We start from the raw sequence: 16,326 nt of genomic DNA, 5'->3' as shown, positions 1-16,326 counted from the left end.
AAAAAAAAAAAAAAAAAAAAAAAAACCCTGCCCCCTACCCCCGCCATGTGCCCATTTGCTAACTTTCATGTGAAGACAAGTGTCTGTCAGTAAATATTTTAGCAGGTTCTTACTTAGCAGATATATTTGGAAAACACAGTCTGTCCCTTTGAGGTACAGGTAACATTTGAATGAGTTAGAAAGTAACTGCAATCAGGAGCAGCAGAAAAGTACACTATAGACAGAGTATTTCTGAAATGATTGGAAATGTTCCATTATTGTGTAATTTTATCACTACAATGGATGTATCTTTTATTTTAAAATCTTATTTTAAAAAAGCTTTTTTCTGCAAGTATACTCAAACTTACATACAGATCTTTTTAACTATCTTTTAAAGTCTTTGGCCAGGTACACTGGCTCACACCTGTAACTCCCAGCAATTTGGGAGGCTGAGGCAGGAGGATCACTTGAGGCCAGGAGTTCGAGACCAGCCTAGGCAACACAGCAAGACCATGCCTCTGCTTAAAACTAAAATTTCTTTTTAAATAAACGAATACAACAGCTTTAAAGAGATTTTAAATGTTTTCGAGTTTTAGCATTTACCTTAAAAGATTTTTAAAAAACAAGCAGATTCAGTCACATTGTTCTCTTAACAATAATATTTTTACCTTTACCTTGCCCTATTTTAAGTTCTATTGTGGGGTTTTTTTTTTTTTTTTTGAGATGGAGTCTCGCTCTGTCACCCAGGCTGGAGTGCAGTGGTGTGATCTTGGCTCACTGCAAACTCTGCCTCCCAGTTGCATGCCATTCTCCTGCCTCAGCCTCCCAAGTAGCTGGGACTACAGGCGCCCGCCACCACACCGGCTAATTTTTTGTATTTTTAGTAGAGATGGGGTTTCACTGTGTTAGCCAGGATTGTCTGGATATCCTGACCTCATGATCCGCCTGCCTCGGCTTCCCAAAGTGCTGGGATTACAGGCGTGAGCCACCACGCCCAGCCTATTTTTGTGTTTTAAAGTGTGTATCTTAATGCAGGAATGCTTGTATTTAACTCACACCTACACTGTGTGTGGATATACATACTAGGGGGTCCATGCCCAGGTTTTATTCTGATAGGGATGTGCCCTCAAAAAGTTTAGAGATAAAGTATTCTAGAAAGCCTTCTCTTACCCTCTGCTCTGGAGCTCCAGCAGTCACAGAGCCTCAGCCAAACTCGTCGATTACTATTTTGCTTGTCTGCTCTCCCTTTGGTTCCTCGAGATGGAACTATTTAATGAGATTGTGTAAAGTGTTTGAAACAATGTGCATGGGACCCATAATAATGAACAGGACAGACACGGTCCCTGTCCTGTAGAAGCTTTGGACATGGTAGGGAAGACATGCTAAAAAAGGACATTGCAGGCCAGGCGCGGTGGCTCATGCCTGTAATCCCAGTACTTTGGGAGTCCGAGGCGAGCGGATCACGAGATCAAGAGATTGAGACCATCCTGGCCAACATGGCAAAACCCTGTCTCTACTTAAAATACAGAAATTAGCTGGCATGCCTGTAATTCCAGCTACTCGTGAGGCTGAGGCAGGAGAATCCCTTGAACCAGGGAATCGGAGGTTGCAGTGAGCCAAGATCGTGCCACTGCACTCCAGCCTGGGACAGAGTGAGACTCTGTCTCAAAAAAAAAAAAAAAGGACATTGCCTGAATATTTAATTACATTTGTGTGGAAGTATTCAAAGGAAACCCACAGGGAATAATTATACTTATTCATATGTAGAGACCTTAAGGTCACAGGAAGTGAAAAAGCTGGTGTGACTGAAGTGATGGGCAGGACTTTATAAAAAATTCCCAAGTCCCTAACAATGTGTCCCATATAGTATATTGAGTCCCAATTAGGGGCTCAGTAATTCTTTGTAAATAAACAAATAAAACATCTTTAGAAGGGATTTTAAATGTTTTTGAGTTTTAGCATTTACTTTAAAAAATATTGTTTTCTATTTTGCCATAGGTTACTCTAATTTCTACTGTTTTAAACTCGAATCCTTACCCATTTGTGGCAAATAACATTTGCCTCTGCTATCCCGTGCAGAAGATGAAGATAAGCCATACTCCCTGAACAGTGAACTGTTTACAAGATTATTTATCTTAAGTTCCACTACTAATGAACTGTTGTGTCTTAAAGCCTATGTAGATATTTTATAATCCTTAGCATAGTACTGAAGAACTGTTTCAACATGATTACTAAAGTTGACAATATATAGATTGCCAGAATAATAATTAGAAAATTCCAAATAAATAAATGTGTAATTTATTTAGTACCCATTTAAAAGTGCATATGATGGAAATGAGCTATTTTTTTAAAAATTAGTTCCTTTTTTATCTTTGACCTTATTTCCTACCACAAATTCAGTAACTTATGAAGATATTTAAAAGCTGACTAAATTTGGATCTACTAATATTCTCTTTTTTCCTTGGAATTTTATTACTGTAATATACTTCTGAGATTGTATTAAAAAAGAAAGTTCTGAGATTATATTAAAAAAGAAACTGCATGTGTAAGATTATCATTATCTGTGGTGGGTGGGGGTGGATACGTAGAGGGGATGATTTGCAAAAGACAGGAAGATCCTCGTTATATTTAGGGTATCTTTTCTTTCTACATTCTGAATTTGGCCTTTAAGAATATTTGGTCCAACACAAAAGGCCCAAATCACTGCTGTTACCCAGAAAGCTGTGCATTAGGGTCTTGGGGGAAGGAGGACAATAATTAGAAGAAATTTGGATCAGGCAGCTCATCAAAAAATAGAGAAATGGGCCAGGCGCGTGGCTCACGCCTGTAATCCTAGCACTTGGGGAGGCCGAGGCGGGTGGATCATGAGGTCAGGAGATGGAGACCATCCTGGCTAACACGGTGAAACCCTGTCTCTACTAAAAATACAAGAAAATTAACCAGGCATGGTGGTGGGTGCCTGTAGTCCCAGCTACTCGGGAGGCTGAGGCAGGAGAATGGCGTGAACCTGGGAGGTGGAGCCTGCAGTGAGCCAAGATCGCGCCACTGCACTCCAGCCTGGGTGATAGAGTGAGACTCCATCTCAAAAAAAAAAAAAAAAAAAAGAAAAAAAAAAGCTTTCCTTTTTTTCTCCCAAGTTAGTAGCAAGTAACTGGCTGTACTTTATCCTTTGTCTGACCTGGCAGGGGCAGAACCAACATTTTATTTTCTTTAAGTCTCAGAGGAGCCTTTTCTGGAAGCTGCATGGTTATTTCAAAGTTGGAAAAAATAATAGGTTCCTGTGGAAATTTATGAAAACATTTTTCTTGACTTCCTTCTCAAAACCTTGGGTGATTGATAGAGGGAGCATGGTTTAGGAGCCATATTTTGAAAGCAAAGTGGCAAGAGATGAGGGGTAGAGCCTTCAGGCTTTCTGTGAAATTAAGATTGCGTTCTAAGTGCAGTATGCAGCCACTGAGGCTTTTGGCAGGCACTGATGAACACTTCTGTAAACCACAGTGAAGTCTGCAAGTCTGCCGCCAATTTCCTTTCTACAAAGCCTGAAATAATATCCTTTCCCTCCTTATAATGCCTAATGAAATCCTACTTATCCTTCAATGTAAAGTTCAAGCTTCCCTTCTTCAGTGAAGGAGGTAGTTATCTAGACATTTAGGAAGGAGAGCATGAACTGAAAAGGGAAACTTCTGCATAGTGGAGTAACTGTAAACCCCCTCCTGGCTCACTTCCTCAGAGCAGAGAGTGAAAAAAGAGAACACAGAGGAATAGTGCAAGCAGTGGAGTGTCTATCATAGAGTTGACTAAGCATGAGCATACAAGTTGGGATGCAAGGAGAGGCTGCTGAGGTTGGGGAGCATAAATTTATGGCAGAGAATGTTTGCAATTTTTGAAAGTGTGATAAAATATGTATGACATTTACTATTTTGAATATTTTTAAGTGTGTGGTTCTGTGGCATTAAATACATTTATGTTGTAGTCCAGCCACCACCACCATCCATCTTTAGAACTTTTTCCTCCTTCCCAACTGAAACTCTGTACTCATTCAATTAATGTAGTAGTTTTAAGCTAGCAATACATGATAACCTTAGAACTAGAACTGGTGGACAGAGGACTGTGTCATGGTAGGTATGGATGAAAGAGATGTGGTTAAAGGACTCTAAATGCTACACAAAGCATTTACTGTTTGCAGGTGGATGAAGCTGAGGGACTGATAAGGAGGGATGAGGCAGAGAAGAGAAATAAACTTGTATCTGGTTGCATTTAAGTGAATGATTCACATTCAGAAAATACATAGCTCTGGGCCGGGTGCGGTGGCTCATGCCTGTAATCCCAGCACTTTGGGAGGCCAAGGTGGGCAGATCACGAGGTCAGGAGATCGAGACCATCCTGGCTAACACGGTGAAACCCTGTCTCTACTAAAAATACAAAAACAAAATTAGCCGGGTGTTGTGGCGGGCACCTGTAGTCCCGGCTACTTGGGAGGCTGAGGCTGGAGAATGGCGTGAACCCGGGAGGTGGAGCTTGCAATGAGCTGAGATCTCGCCACTGCACTCCAGCCTGGGCGACAGAGCGAGACTCCATCTCAAAAAAAAAGAAAATACATAGTTCTTCCGGTATGAATAGCCACCTGGCATTGATCTACTGGAATCCAAAGAAATTAATAGTAAAAATAATAATGGTTATAATTAAACACCATGTTTGTTCTTAGAAGTAAGATAAATTGGCCGGACGTGGTGGTTCATGCCTGTAATCCCAGCACTTTGGGAGGCTGAGGCAGGCGGATCACGAGGTCAGGAGATCGAGACCATCCTGGCCAACACGATGAAACCCCATCTCTGCTAAAAATACAAAAAATTAGCTGGGCGTGGTGGCAGGCGCCTGCAGTCCCAGCTACTTGGGAGGCTGAGGCAGGAGAATTGCTTGAATCCACGAGGCAGAGGGTGCAGTGAACTGAGATTGCACCACTGCACTCCAGCATGGGCGACAGAGGGAAACTGTCTTAAAAAAAAAAAAAAAGATAAATTACCTGGAATTAGTATAAAAGCAAAATTTGATAAGAGACAACAGATTTGGAGAAAATATTTGTGATATGAACTCCTTCAAAGACAGCTATAATTCAGTTAAACAAACAAATATGTGGCTGGGCACGGTGGCTCATGCCTGCAATCCCAGCACTTTGGGAGGCCAAGAGGGGAGGACTGCTTAAGCTTAGGAGTTTGAGACTATCCTGGACAACATAGGGAGACTCTGTCTGTACAGAAACGTGAAAAATTAGCTGGGCATGGTGACACGTGCCTGTAGTCTCAGCTACTTAAGAGGCTGAGGTGGGAGGATTGCTTGAGCATGGGAGGTCAAGGCTGCAGTGAGCTGTGATCATACCACTGTGATCCACCTGGGTGACAGAGTGAGACTCTGTTTAAAAAAACAAACAAATAAACAAAAAAGAGCGCAGAGATTACAGAAGTTTTTTTAGAAAAATGGCTAATAAATATTTATAAACATAGAAATTGTTGATTAGGAAAATACAAAATTTAAACAATGAAGTGCTGTTGTTTAGTATGAAATATTTTATGCATAATAAGTTGTGTGTGTATGTATATATCTCTAAAGATTGTTTAAAGAACAAGAGCAAAACAGACTTTAAGAATTAGGATGTTACCAATACCTTTGAAGCCCCTGTGTTCTTCCTTTTTCTACTGTGCCTCCCCACCAGAGGTATCTGCCATCCTGAAATTGTTGTCTAGTGTACCTTTGCTTTTCTCCCTCTCCAGAATGAGGGTTTTGTGACCCAACAATCAGATTAGAGTCCTGCCTTGTGCAGGTGCAAGGAGGGCAAAGAGAGATTATTTTCTGAGGTGTAAAGTACCCCAGCCTCATAACAAGGCCGTGAGAGTTATGAACCAGAACTGTGGACAAAAATCATAACATCACACCACATATGGTTATGTGTCTATAACAACATTTTGGAATATTTTAAAACTGCATACTATATACAACTGGAATTGTGCTTTATTCTGTGTACTTTATTCATCCCACATTGTTTGTGAGAATGGCCTATGTTGATGTGTAGCTGTAGTTCATTTAACTCAGATACAGTATTACATCACATAAATATACTATAAATTTACTTATCCATACTCTGTCAACTAAGAGTAAAGATTTTTAAAATTAATAATCTAGTGTAGATTAATGGTAAAGGGCAGAGAGGATATATATTGATATCATCCCTTGCAAGGTAAAGTTTTCAGTAAGGTACCAAAATTTAAAATTCATACACCATTGAGCTGTCAAGTCCACATCGAGTAATCTATCCAAAAAAAATTTGTGCAAATATAGAGAAATTTACTAGGGTGCTCTTTTAAAAAAGTAATAAAATTATGTTTGTTAATTAAATTAAATGAATTACAATAGAACTAAACCATGGAATATTATGCAGTGTTTAATGTCAGGCTGATCGATACATATACGTTGAAGGGTGTCTGACAGGAAGCCTAGCCTATGGAATGCTGACAGGAGCAGTGAGCGAGGATGGTGAGCTCCCTTTGCAGTCCTGCCCCCACTTGACCAGGGGCACCACACACATCCAGAATCGGTTTCTTCCCAGAGCCTGGCCAGGCATCTTTCTCTCTTTTTTTTTTTTGAGATAGAGTCTCACTCTGTCGCCCAGGCTGAAGTGCAGTGGTGCAATCTCGGCTCACTGCAACCTCCGCCTCCTTGGTTCAAGCAATTCTCCTGCCTCAGCCTCCCGAGTAGCTGGGACTACAGGCATCTGTCACCATGCCCAGCTAATTTTTGTATTTTTAGTAGAGGCAGCGTTTCACCGTGTTGGTGAGACTGGTCTCGAGCTCCTGACCTCAAGTGATCCGCCTGCCTCGGCCTCCCAAAGTGCTGGAATTACAGGCATGAGCTACTGCACCCAGCCCCAGACATCTCAAGTATAACAATAAAATCCTAATCCTTAACATGGTATCTTGTTGGAAGTCATCATCTGTGTCATGGTTATCTTAGTTTTGTTTTTTTTTTCCCCTTCTTTCTTTTTTGAGACGGAATCTCACCCTGTCACCAGGCTAGAATGCAGTGGCACGATCTCAGCTCACTGCAGACTTCGCCTCCTAGATTCAAGTGATTCCCCTGCTTCAGCCTCCTGAGTAGCTAGGACTACAGTTGTGCCACCACGCCCAGCTAATTGTTGTATTTTTAGTAGAGGTGGGGTTTCACCGAGTTGACCAGGATGGTCTCGATCTCCTGACCTCATGATACACCCGCCTCGTCCTCCCAAAGTGCTGGGATTAACAGGTGTAAGCCACTGCACCCAGCCTATCTTAGTATTTTAATGTAGTAAGTCGACCACGGTGAGGGAAAATGCTGAAAGAGGAAATATTACCAACTGAAATCCTTATAGATAAGATCAGAGAGATTGTAAATTGGGGTTTAGGGATCAATTTCCTAATTTATATTAGTATAATGTTTTTATTCTCTAGTATTATGTATTTTTTGGTGGAAGAGGATCAAGGGAGGATGACATCACAGATAAAATTTCCTTTTTCTTTTCCTTTTTTTTTTGGTGGCAATCTTGCTCTGTCACCCAGGCTGGAGTTCAGTGGTGTGATCTCAGGTTACTGCAACCTCTGCCTCAGCCTCCCAAGTAGCTGGGATTTAAGCACACCTGGCTGATTTTTGTTTTTCTTTTTTAGTAGAGACAGGGTTTCACCATATTGTCCAGCCTGGTCTCAAACTCCTGGACTCAACCGATCCTTCCGCTTCAGCCTCCCAGAGTGCTGGGATTACAGGCGTGAGCCACTGAGCTGGGCTGGTAAGATTTCTTCTTAACAGTACTAAGTTGTCACTGAGCGTGTGTGGGTTGGGGGATTGGTTCCAGGACCACAACCCTCATATCGAAATCTGTGCTTGCACAAGTCTCTTATATAAAATGGCATAGTGTTTGCATATAACCTACGCACATCCTTGCTTATACTTTTTTTTTTTTTTTTTTTGAGACAGAGTCTCGCTCTGTCACCCAGGCTGGAGTGCAGTGGCGTAATCTCAGCTCACTGTAACCTCTGCCTCCCAGTTTCAAGCAATTCTCCTGACTCAAGCCTCCTGAGTACCTGGGATTACAGGTGCGCACCACCATGCCTGGCTTACTTTTTGTATTTTTAGTAGAGACGAAGTTTCACCATGTTGACCAGGCTGGTCTCAAACTCCTGACCTCAGGCAATCTGCCTGCCTCGGCCTCCCAAAATGCTGAGATTACGAGTGTGTGCCACTGCACCGGCCCTTCCCTTATACTTTAAATCGTCTCATAATATTTAATACGGTGCAACGTAAACACTATGCAAATAGTTATATTTTTTAAATTTTTATTTTTTTATTGTTGTATTGTTTTTATTTGAAATCGTATTTGAATATTTTTGATCCACAGTTGCTTGCACCTGCAAATGCAGAAACCTTGAATGTGGAGGCCAGCTGTACTCTGTGTGTGTGTGACTATAAGTGAACATATAACTAAAGAGGTGATAGAAAACTTTTTTTATTAATTATTTTTAATTAAAAAAAAGATGTTCAAGGATAATAGATTTGCTTTGAAGATTTGTACCAAAATGGCTTGGTACAAAAATATTCAGGCAATAGGATTTACTTGGCATACATTCAAGAATTTCTATGCCTCATTTTATTAAGCCTCAGAGACATGCAAAATGGAAATTATGCATCTTTTTTTTTTTCTTCCTTTTCTTTTTGATACGGAGTGTCACTCTGTTGCCAGGCTGGAGTGCAGTGACACAGTCTCGGCTCACTGCAATATCCATCTCCTGGATTCAAGCAATTCTCCTGCCTTAGCCTCCCAAGTAGCTGGAACTACAGGTGTGCACCACCACGCCCAGTTAATTTTTGTATTTTTAGTAGATATGGGGTTTCACCATGTTGGCCAGGATGGTCTCCATCTCTTAACCTCGTGATCCACCCGCCTCGGCCTGCCAATGTGCTGGGATTACAGGCGTGAGTCACCACGCCCGGCCTACTTCCATTATGTTTTCCTACTCCATTTTCTATATTATCTGTTAGTTAAATACTAACATTTACTAGGAATAACTTTCCTGTTACTTTTTTGCTAGTATGTGCTTATTTGTACATAATTTATTAAAGCTGACATTGCCGGCCGGGCGCGGTGGCTCACGCCTGTAATCCCAGCACTTTGGGAGGCTGAGGCGGTTGGATCATGAGTTCAGGATTCCAAGACCAGTCTGACCAACATGGTGAAACCCCATCTCTACTAAAAATACAAAAATTAGCCAGGCGTGGTGGCGCTTGCCTGTAATCCCAGCTGCTCAGGAGGCTGAGGCAGGAGAATCACTTGAACCTGGGAGGCGGAGGTTGCAGTGAGCCAAAATTAAGCCACTTCACTCCAGCCTAGTTGACAGGGTGAGACTCTGTCTAAAAATAAAAAAATTAAAAAAAAATAAATAAAGCTGACATTGCCAATGGTATGTTAGGTTAATTGGGAAGTCTTCAATTATATGACAGCTAATGTGCCAGTTAGGTTTAAATAAAAATGCTAAGGCAAACAACTTAGTCTTCCTTTTATTTTTAAACATTGTAGATTTATAGATTTTAATTCAGGAAGTGCAGGTTCCATATAAAATTCTTGATTTCAGATCATTTCCACAGAAAATGGTTAACTATTGAATATAATATAGGTAGGCTTTTATTTAAAATTTTAATATAATGAAAAAACATTGTTATGAAATATCATGTGTGCTGGGCACGGTGGCTCTTGCCTGTAATCACAGCACTTTGAGAGTCTGAGGCAGGCGGATCACTTGAGGTGAGGAGTTCGAGACCAGACTGGCCAACATGGTGAAACCCTGTCTCTACTAAAACGAAAATTAGCCAGGCCCAGTGGCACATGTCTATAATCCCAGCTACTAGAGAAGCTGAGGCATGAGAATTGCTTGAACCCAGGAGGCAGAGGTTGCAGTGAGCTGAGGTCACACCACTGCACTCTAACCTGGGTGACAGAGAGTCCTTCTCAAAAAAAGAAATATCACGTGAATGTTTGGCAGAACTTGGTTAAGTTTCTTATTCAGTGGAATGTGTACAAAAATAACATCTCTACAAGGAGGGAGAAGTGAAAGGATTGGATGATAGCCACTAAGTCTTCAGAGCATGATATCATAAACTTCAGCTTTTACAAACGGACAATGTATGGGGAATTAATTAGATCACTTTTAATAAATTTGCCAAGTTTTTTGTAAATCACAGAAAATGAATTTGTGATTATCTCTACTGTTGACAATGAGAAGTGTAGTGGATATACCAAAAATCATTTAGTGTTGAGTTTACACTATCTATGACAATTAGTTTCCTAGCCTTTTTATTTTTGAAACGGAGCCTTGCTCTGTCGCCGGGTAGAGTGCAATGCTGCGATCGCAGCTCACTGCACCTCCCCTTTCCGGGTTCAAGCGATTCTCCTGCCTCAGTCTCCTGAGTAGCTGGGACTACAGGCGCACACCACCATGCCCAGCTAATTTTTGTATTTTTAGTAGAGAAAGGGTTTCACCATGTTGGTCAGATGGTCTCGATCTCTTGACCTCATGATCCACCCACCTTGGCCTCCCAAAGTGCTGGGATTACAGGCGTGAGCCACCGCTCCCGGCCCAACTAGCCTCTTTTTTAATGAATGAATTGTTTTTATTTGCTTCTAAATTTTTTTTAAATTAAAAGATAATTTGCATACATTAAAATTCAACCTCTTTAGGGTACAATTCTGAATTTTGACAAATGCATACAGTCATGTAACCACCACCACCACAATGAAGATACAGAACAGTTCCTTCAGTTCCAAAATTCTGTCATGCCCTTTTATGAAAAGTCAGTTCCCTTACCACCAGCCCTGGCAACCTTGGATCTGTTTACTATTCCTATAGGTTTGTCTTTTCCAGAATGTCTCATTTTATCATATATGTGTCGCCCTTTATGTTGGCTTCTTTCTAATGCATATGCAGGTATCTTGCGTTCATCCCTTGTTATTGCTTTGTGGTATGCCATTGTGTGGATGTACCACAGTTTGTTTCCCATTCACTACTTGAAGAACAAGTGGGCATTTCTAGTTTTGGGTGATTATGAATAAAGGCTCTGTAAACATTTTTGTCAATGTAAATACTCGCTTTACTTAGGTTAAGTACCTAAGAGTTAGGATTGCTAGCTCATAGGGTAAGTGCATTCCCACCTGGTGAGAAACTGCTATTGCTCCTATTGGGTAGCCTAGAATTTAGTGTTAAGTTTGTGGTAGATGGTGCAGATTATTGCAGATTGTCCACTTGTGGGCAATTGAGAGTCAGTCATAATTGTTATGTTTTATTTTAGTTACCACTTTCTCCTGCAAGCCATGTTTTGATTTCTGGCCTTCATCTATAAAGATTCAAAAGTGAATACAGTAGTGTCCCGTTTTCCACAGGGGATGTATTCTGAGACCCTAGTGGATGCCTGAAACTGCATATAGTACTGAATAATATATGTACTGTTTTCTCCTTTACATCCATACCTGTAATAAAGTTTAATTTATAAATTAGTCACAGTAAGAGATTAACAGCAATAGCAATAAAATAGAACAATTATAACAATATACTGTAATAAAGATTATGTGAATGTGGTATCTCTCTCAAAATATTGTATGTAATATTTCCAGCCTGAAGTTGATCACAGGTAAAGGGTGACTGCTGTACCATTATATCTTAATTTGTTGTACAACAATGAATTTAATATCTTAATGGTTATCATTGTACTAGCATGAGTGGTCAAGATTTTTAACCTCCTGAACTTAGTTTTCTCTTTTGCAAAATGGTGACAAATTATCACTACCTTACAGAGTGGTATTCTTCTCTAAGATGGTGATAAATTATTACCCTGCAATGAGGACTTTATGAAATTCTACATGGAAAATGCTTAACATAGCAATGGGCACAAAGCACATGTTAGCTTTTTTTTTTTTTTAAGTGTTTGTTTTAATACCAAACCTGAGATTATAATTTAAACATTGTTATCAAAGCTCAGGAAGTACAGACAGACGCTGGGGCATTTTTGTGACAGGGAAATAGTCTGGTTTTTACATTACTGAAATTTGCCAAGGCTAAGTGGTCTTGGAATCAAACCTAAACAGTTTCTCTGCCACAGTGAAATTTAAACACATATGGGTGGAGTTTGCAAAGGAATTAAAAACAATTCAGGTTTCTTCTCTTTGACTTATTTTCTCCATGTACTATTACCCTATTCTGTATTAGATTAATTGTAAAGCTTATTTATTCATGCCTTATATACACATTTCTATTACTAAAAAAGTACCATTTTCATTAAAACGATTGACAACCCCTGTGTCCTGATGGGGAGCTTGTGTTGAAGTGGGAGAACAAACCCCTCACACCTCATCCTCAGCATTGTATTGGCTCCTGCCTGACATCCATCAGCTCCTAGCAGGCGTGCAATTTACAAGTCCTTTAATCCTCCCCAACCCAGCAATTCACTGCCCCAGTGGCTCTCAAAGTGTGATTCCTGTAGTGAAGGCCCAGGTCAGCAGTGTCACTGTCACCTGGGAGCTTGTTAGAAATGCAAATTATGTGGCCCCACCGTACACTGAATCTGACTTTGATAGGGCAGTCAGTGATGTACGTCTTGATAACCCACTAGGTGATTCAAGTGCACACTAGAGCGAGGGAACCACCAGAGAGGAGGGGGTTGGAGAGGTTATTTTCCCCAGTGAGGGAGAATGTCTGTAGCCTGTTAACTCATTATGATTTTATAAATATTTTAATCTGACATTTTCTTTTGTTTGTTTGTTTGTTTTTGAGATGGAGTCTCACTCTGTTGCCCAGGCTGGAGTGCAGTGGCGCAATGTCAGCTCACTGCAACCTCCACCTCCTGGGTTCAAGCGATTCTTCTGCCTCAGCCTCCCAAGTAGCTTGGATTACAGGTACCCCCCACCACGCCCGGCTAATTGTTGTATTTTTGGTAGAGATGGATTTTACCATGTTGGCCAGGCTGGTCTCGAACTCCTGACCTCAGGTGATCCACCCACCTCAGCCTGCTGAAGTGCTGGAATTACAGGCATGAGCCACCATGCCTGGCTTTAATCTGACATTTTCTGATTTTTCAAGGCTATGGGAAATTGTTAATGTACTGATTGAAGTATGTAAAATTATAAAGACAGATAAAAATGAGTAATAAATATTTTACCAGTTAAACTATGTTTTGAAGTAACATACACAACTTGTTTTCCTTAGGAAATATGTATGTAGTAGTTATTAATTCTGTATTATTTAGTCACTGAAATCAATGAGCTGTGCTGGAAAGGAAAACATAAATGGGAAAATGGTATTTGAGGTCATTCAGAATGAGATTTTAACATCTTAAGCTTGTGAATCAGGAATCTGTAACCAACATCTTGGTCCAGGGAAGTAGCCCTGTTAAATAGAAACAAACTGTTTTTCCGTTAGCTTTTTAGAGCATTACTAATAGTTAAGGCATTAGTCCATTTAGAAATCACCCTATTCCCAGCTGTACTTTGAATGCTTTTAAAGGTTCCATGTGCCTCAGTTGTTTACTTTACTTTGGTAAATAGAAGGCTCTCTGTGCTCATATACTCCGTCTCATGCAGTGCACTGCAGCAGTTCATCCTCTGGGGAGGTGTGGCATGTTTTGCATGAGGTCGTCCTTGGGCAGTTAAGTTCGAAGAATGCACTGAAGTCATAGTGCATTGGTCTGAGCTCCTGGCAGATCCTGTGTGATCTTCAGCCTCCCCGAGGCTTTACAGCCAGGAGTGAGATTTTATCACATGAACCTTAAAAGAGTAAAGCCAAATATCTTTTTATTAAACCAGAGTGGATTAATTATCAGTATATGTGAAATCATGTCCACTGATCAAGGTAAGTGGTTTCATTTTCTAGTAGATATATTTTTTTCTTCCCCAGCGTGGGTCACTTTGTAACACGGCATGCTGAGGGATGTAAAAGTGGCAGAGTTTGGTTTTATTTTAAAGTTAATAGAGCTCACATTGGTTTTCAACTTCAAGATTAAAATATATGCTATTGATGGGTTTTTGACTCTCCTGGAGGCTTCTTCTGGGCTAACCAGATACAAATGTGTTTGATAGTTATGTTTCTCTGGCTTATTTTTATTAACATAAGTAAAGTTTGGAAATTCAGTCACTGAGGGGAGAAATACAGAGAAAGAAAGGAACAGTTTTCTCTTTTTCCTTCCATTTCTGGTGTGAACAAATGTTAAGAAATATTTACCACTAATCGTTTTTCTAGTGCTACTGCATGGAGCATTGTTCTGTTAAAACAAACAAAATTCCCACCATCCCAGTCTTGTTTTGGTGAAGTTCGGGGAGTAAGTACTGTTTGTTTTCCATAAAAGACAACATTGTAGAGATAGGCACGAGTTTGTTTTTTAAAAATTGTTAGTGGTAGTAGTAGTAAGCCACTGTGGTCTCTTTGAATGGTGTAGAGAGTATATTAATGAGAAATTGAGTCTTTGAAATAGAAATGTAATTCTACTGTGTGATAGAAATGTAATCATGTGACAGGAAATGTCTGCTAAAAATATTTTTAATAGCTGAAATGGGTTCATTTTGTTTATCTATTTTCCCGTTCGTTTTTGACTGGATATAAGCCTTGCTGAAAAATGTCTACATTGCTGAACAAGATAAACTAAAACTTAGAACCGGCAGCCCTCACAGTTATCAGTATTCTTTCTGATGGTGGTGTGGCTCTTTCCTTCCTTAAGTGTCAGGGGCATACGCTGAGTGTGGAAGCCCAAGGTTGGGGTTGGTGACAGCACTGCCTCGGGAGAGCTGAGGCGCCCCTCCTGCAGCAGCACAGCTGGCTCTGTTCCCAGGTTCTAGTAGCTGTGGGAGGGTTAAGCAGCCCAGTCCATGCCTGCCCCTGCTCCCTCCATCACTCAGGCAGAAGCCTGAATTCTTTTGCAGGCATTCTACCACTCTTGCATCAAGTTTGGAGGTCTTGTGATCTCTCCAAAATTTACCATCATACTCTAAATATGAAATAAATTTTAAAAAATGCTGCAAAAGGGAAGTGTTTTCTCACCCCAAGCAGTGAAGTTTTAGGTTCTCTTTTTCCTGAAATAGCTTCTGTCCCTTCTCATTTCATCTTCAGTTAGAGATGATTGGAGAGACAGTATTCCCTCCTGGAAGGCAGTTCTTAATTAGGGAGGAAAATACTTCTAGAACAGGAAGATGAAGCTTGAGAGGTCAATGTTGATAAACATAGAGAAATTGTTGGCTCTTGTTTTCTGCTTTAATGGACGGTACCCTTTAGAGAGTGGCCACTACAACAGTACGGGCTTTTTAAGTTCCTTTTTAGGTTTTAAACTGAGAAGATAGTAATACAGCATTTCCTGCCTACACTACTGGATAATTTTGTTAAATCATCTAAGAAAAATTGTAAATATGCATATTTAGTGCACATGTTATTTATAACAGTTTTCTCTTTTTTAAATGACCTGAAAAAACTTCTTTTTCTAAAGCTTATGCTTTCAGGCAAACTCCTTTCATGTGAAAGAAATGAAATATGATGGAGTATGATGAATGACTCCATAGGAAATATTATGCAGTTCTTTGGAAGGATGATAACTTGGTATTCATTTAATAAACATCCAAATGTACGTGTAACCTAAACCGCAAACTAGGATTAAGATTTAAATTTAATCAGTTCTTCTTAGATACTAGAATAGACTTGAGGAGGTCAAGAGTAGATAGGAGGTTCCTGGAATAATCTAAGGAAAAGTTGAGTTCATTTATTTCAAAAATAAAAAGGCATTTTCTTAGATGTTTTGTAGACCATCCCTGCCCACTTCCTGAGCCACCTTCTGATAACCTTTACTGTAGGCGCCTTTTTTCTTTATAAAATAATGAGCTAATTTTTATTGGCTGAAGTACATTTATAAATGTCTTCACCCTGGTTTGTGTGTGTCCTCTGATTTATCTCCCACCACAGCACCTGCTAAGCTCTGGCTAGAACAGGTCCTTCCATTTTTATTCCCTGGCGAATTGACGCAGTTAGTTGGTTATATGTTTTAGCAGGCAGAAGGAAAACACTTATGAGAAGAAAAATAGTGTTAATCATAGAATTTGGTCATTCTACATGGTGGTTATTATAATAAAATTTGGCCTGGGGAAAATGGGTCTTTCACCCTCTTAGAGAATAAGTACACACACATTTTTTTTTTTTAATTTAAACAAAAAAATAAAAGACTGTGTCACTGTGGTCTTATCTTTTCCATGCCATTATAAAGCAGTTATTTCTTTGTTTCTTCCTTTCTTTTTTTTTTTTTTTTTTT

General features: G+C 40.0%; 1 protein-coding gene across 4 annotated transcripts in view; it reads left to right on the top strand.

Annotated features, from left to right (window-relative positions):
- Nucleotides 1–16,326, top strand: part of FGD4 (FYVE, RhoGEF and PH domain containing 4) — a 273,188-nt gene that overhangs the window by 133,829 nt on the left and 123,033 nt on the right. The window contains exon 1 of one of the 4 annotated variants that reach the window (XM_017887050.1): nt 13,728–13,892. The exons of the other annotated variants lie outside the window; for them this stretch is intronic. Within the exon in view, the coding sequence (XP_017742539.1) occupies nt 13,802–13,892 (91 nt within the window). The 5' untranslated portion in view covers nt 13,728–13,801. Of the gene's footprint in view, nt 1–13,727; nt 13,893–16,326 lie in introns of those variants that run through there. 4 annotated transcript variants of the gene reach the window in all.

The sequence above is a fragment of the Rhinopithecus bieti genome, unplaced genomic scaffold (assembly GCF_001698545.2).
Source record: "Rhinopithecus bieti isolate Rb0 unplaced genomic scaffold, ASM169854v2 scaffold_72, whole genome shotgun sequence".
Classification (NCBI taxonomy): domain Eukaryota; kingdom Metazoa; phylum Chordata; class Mammalia; order Primates; family Cercopithecidae; genus Rhinopithecus; species Rhinopithecus bieti.
Note: the sequence above shows the minus strand (reverse complement) of the source record. Positions and strands in the feature narration are given on the sequence as shown.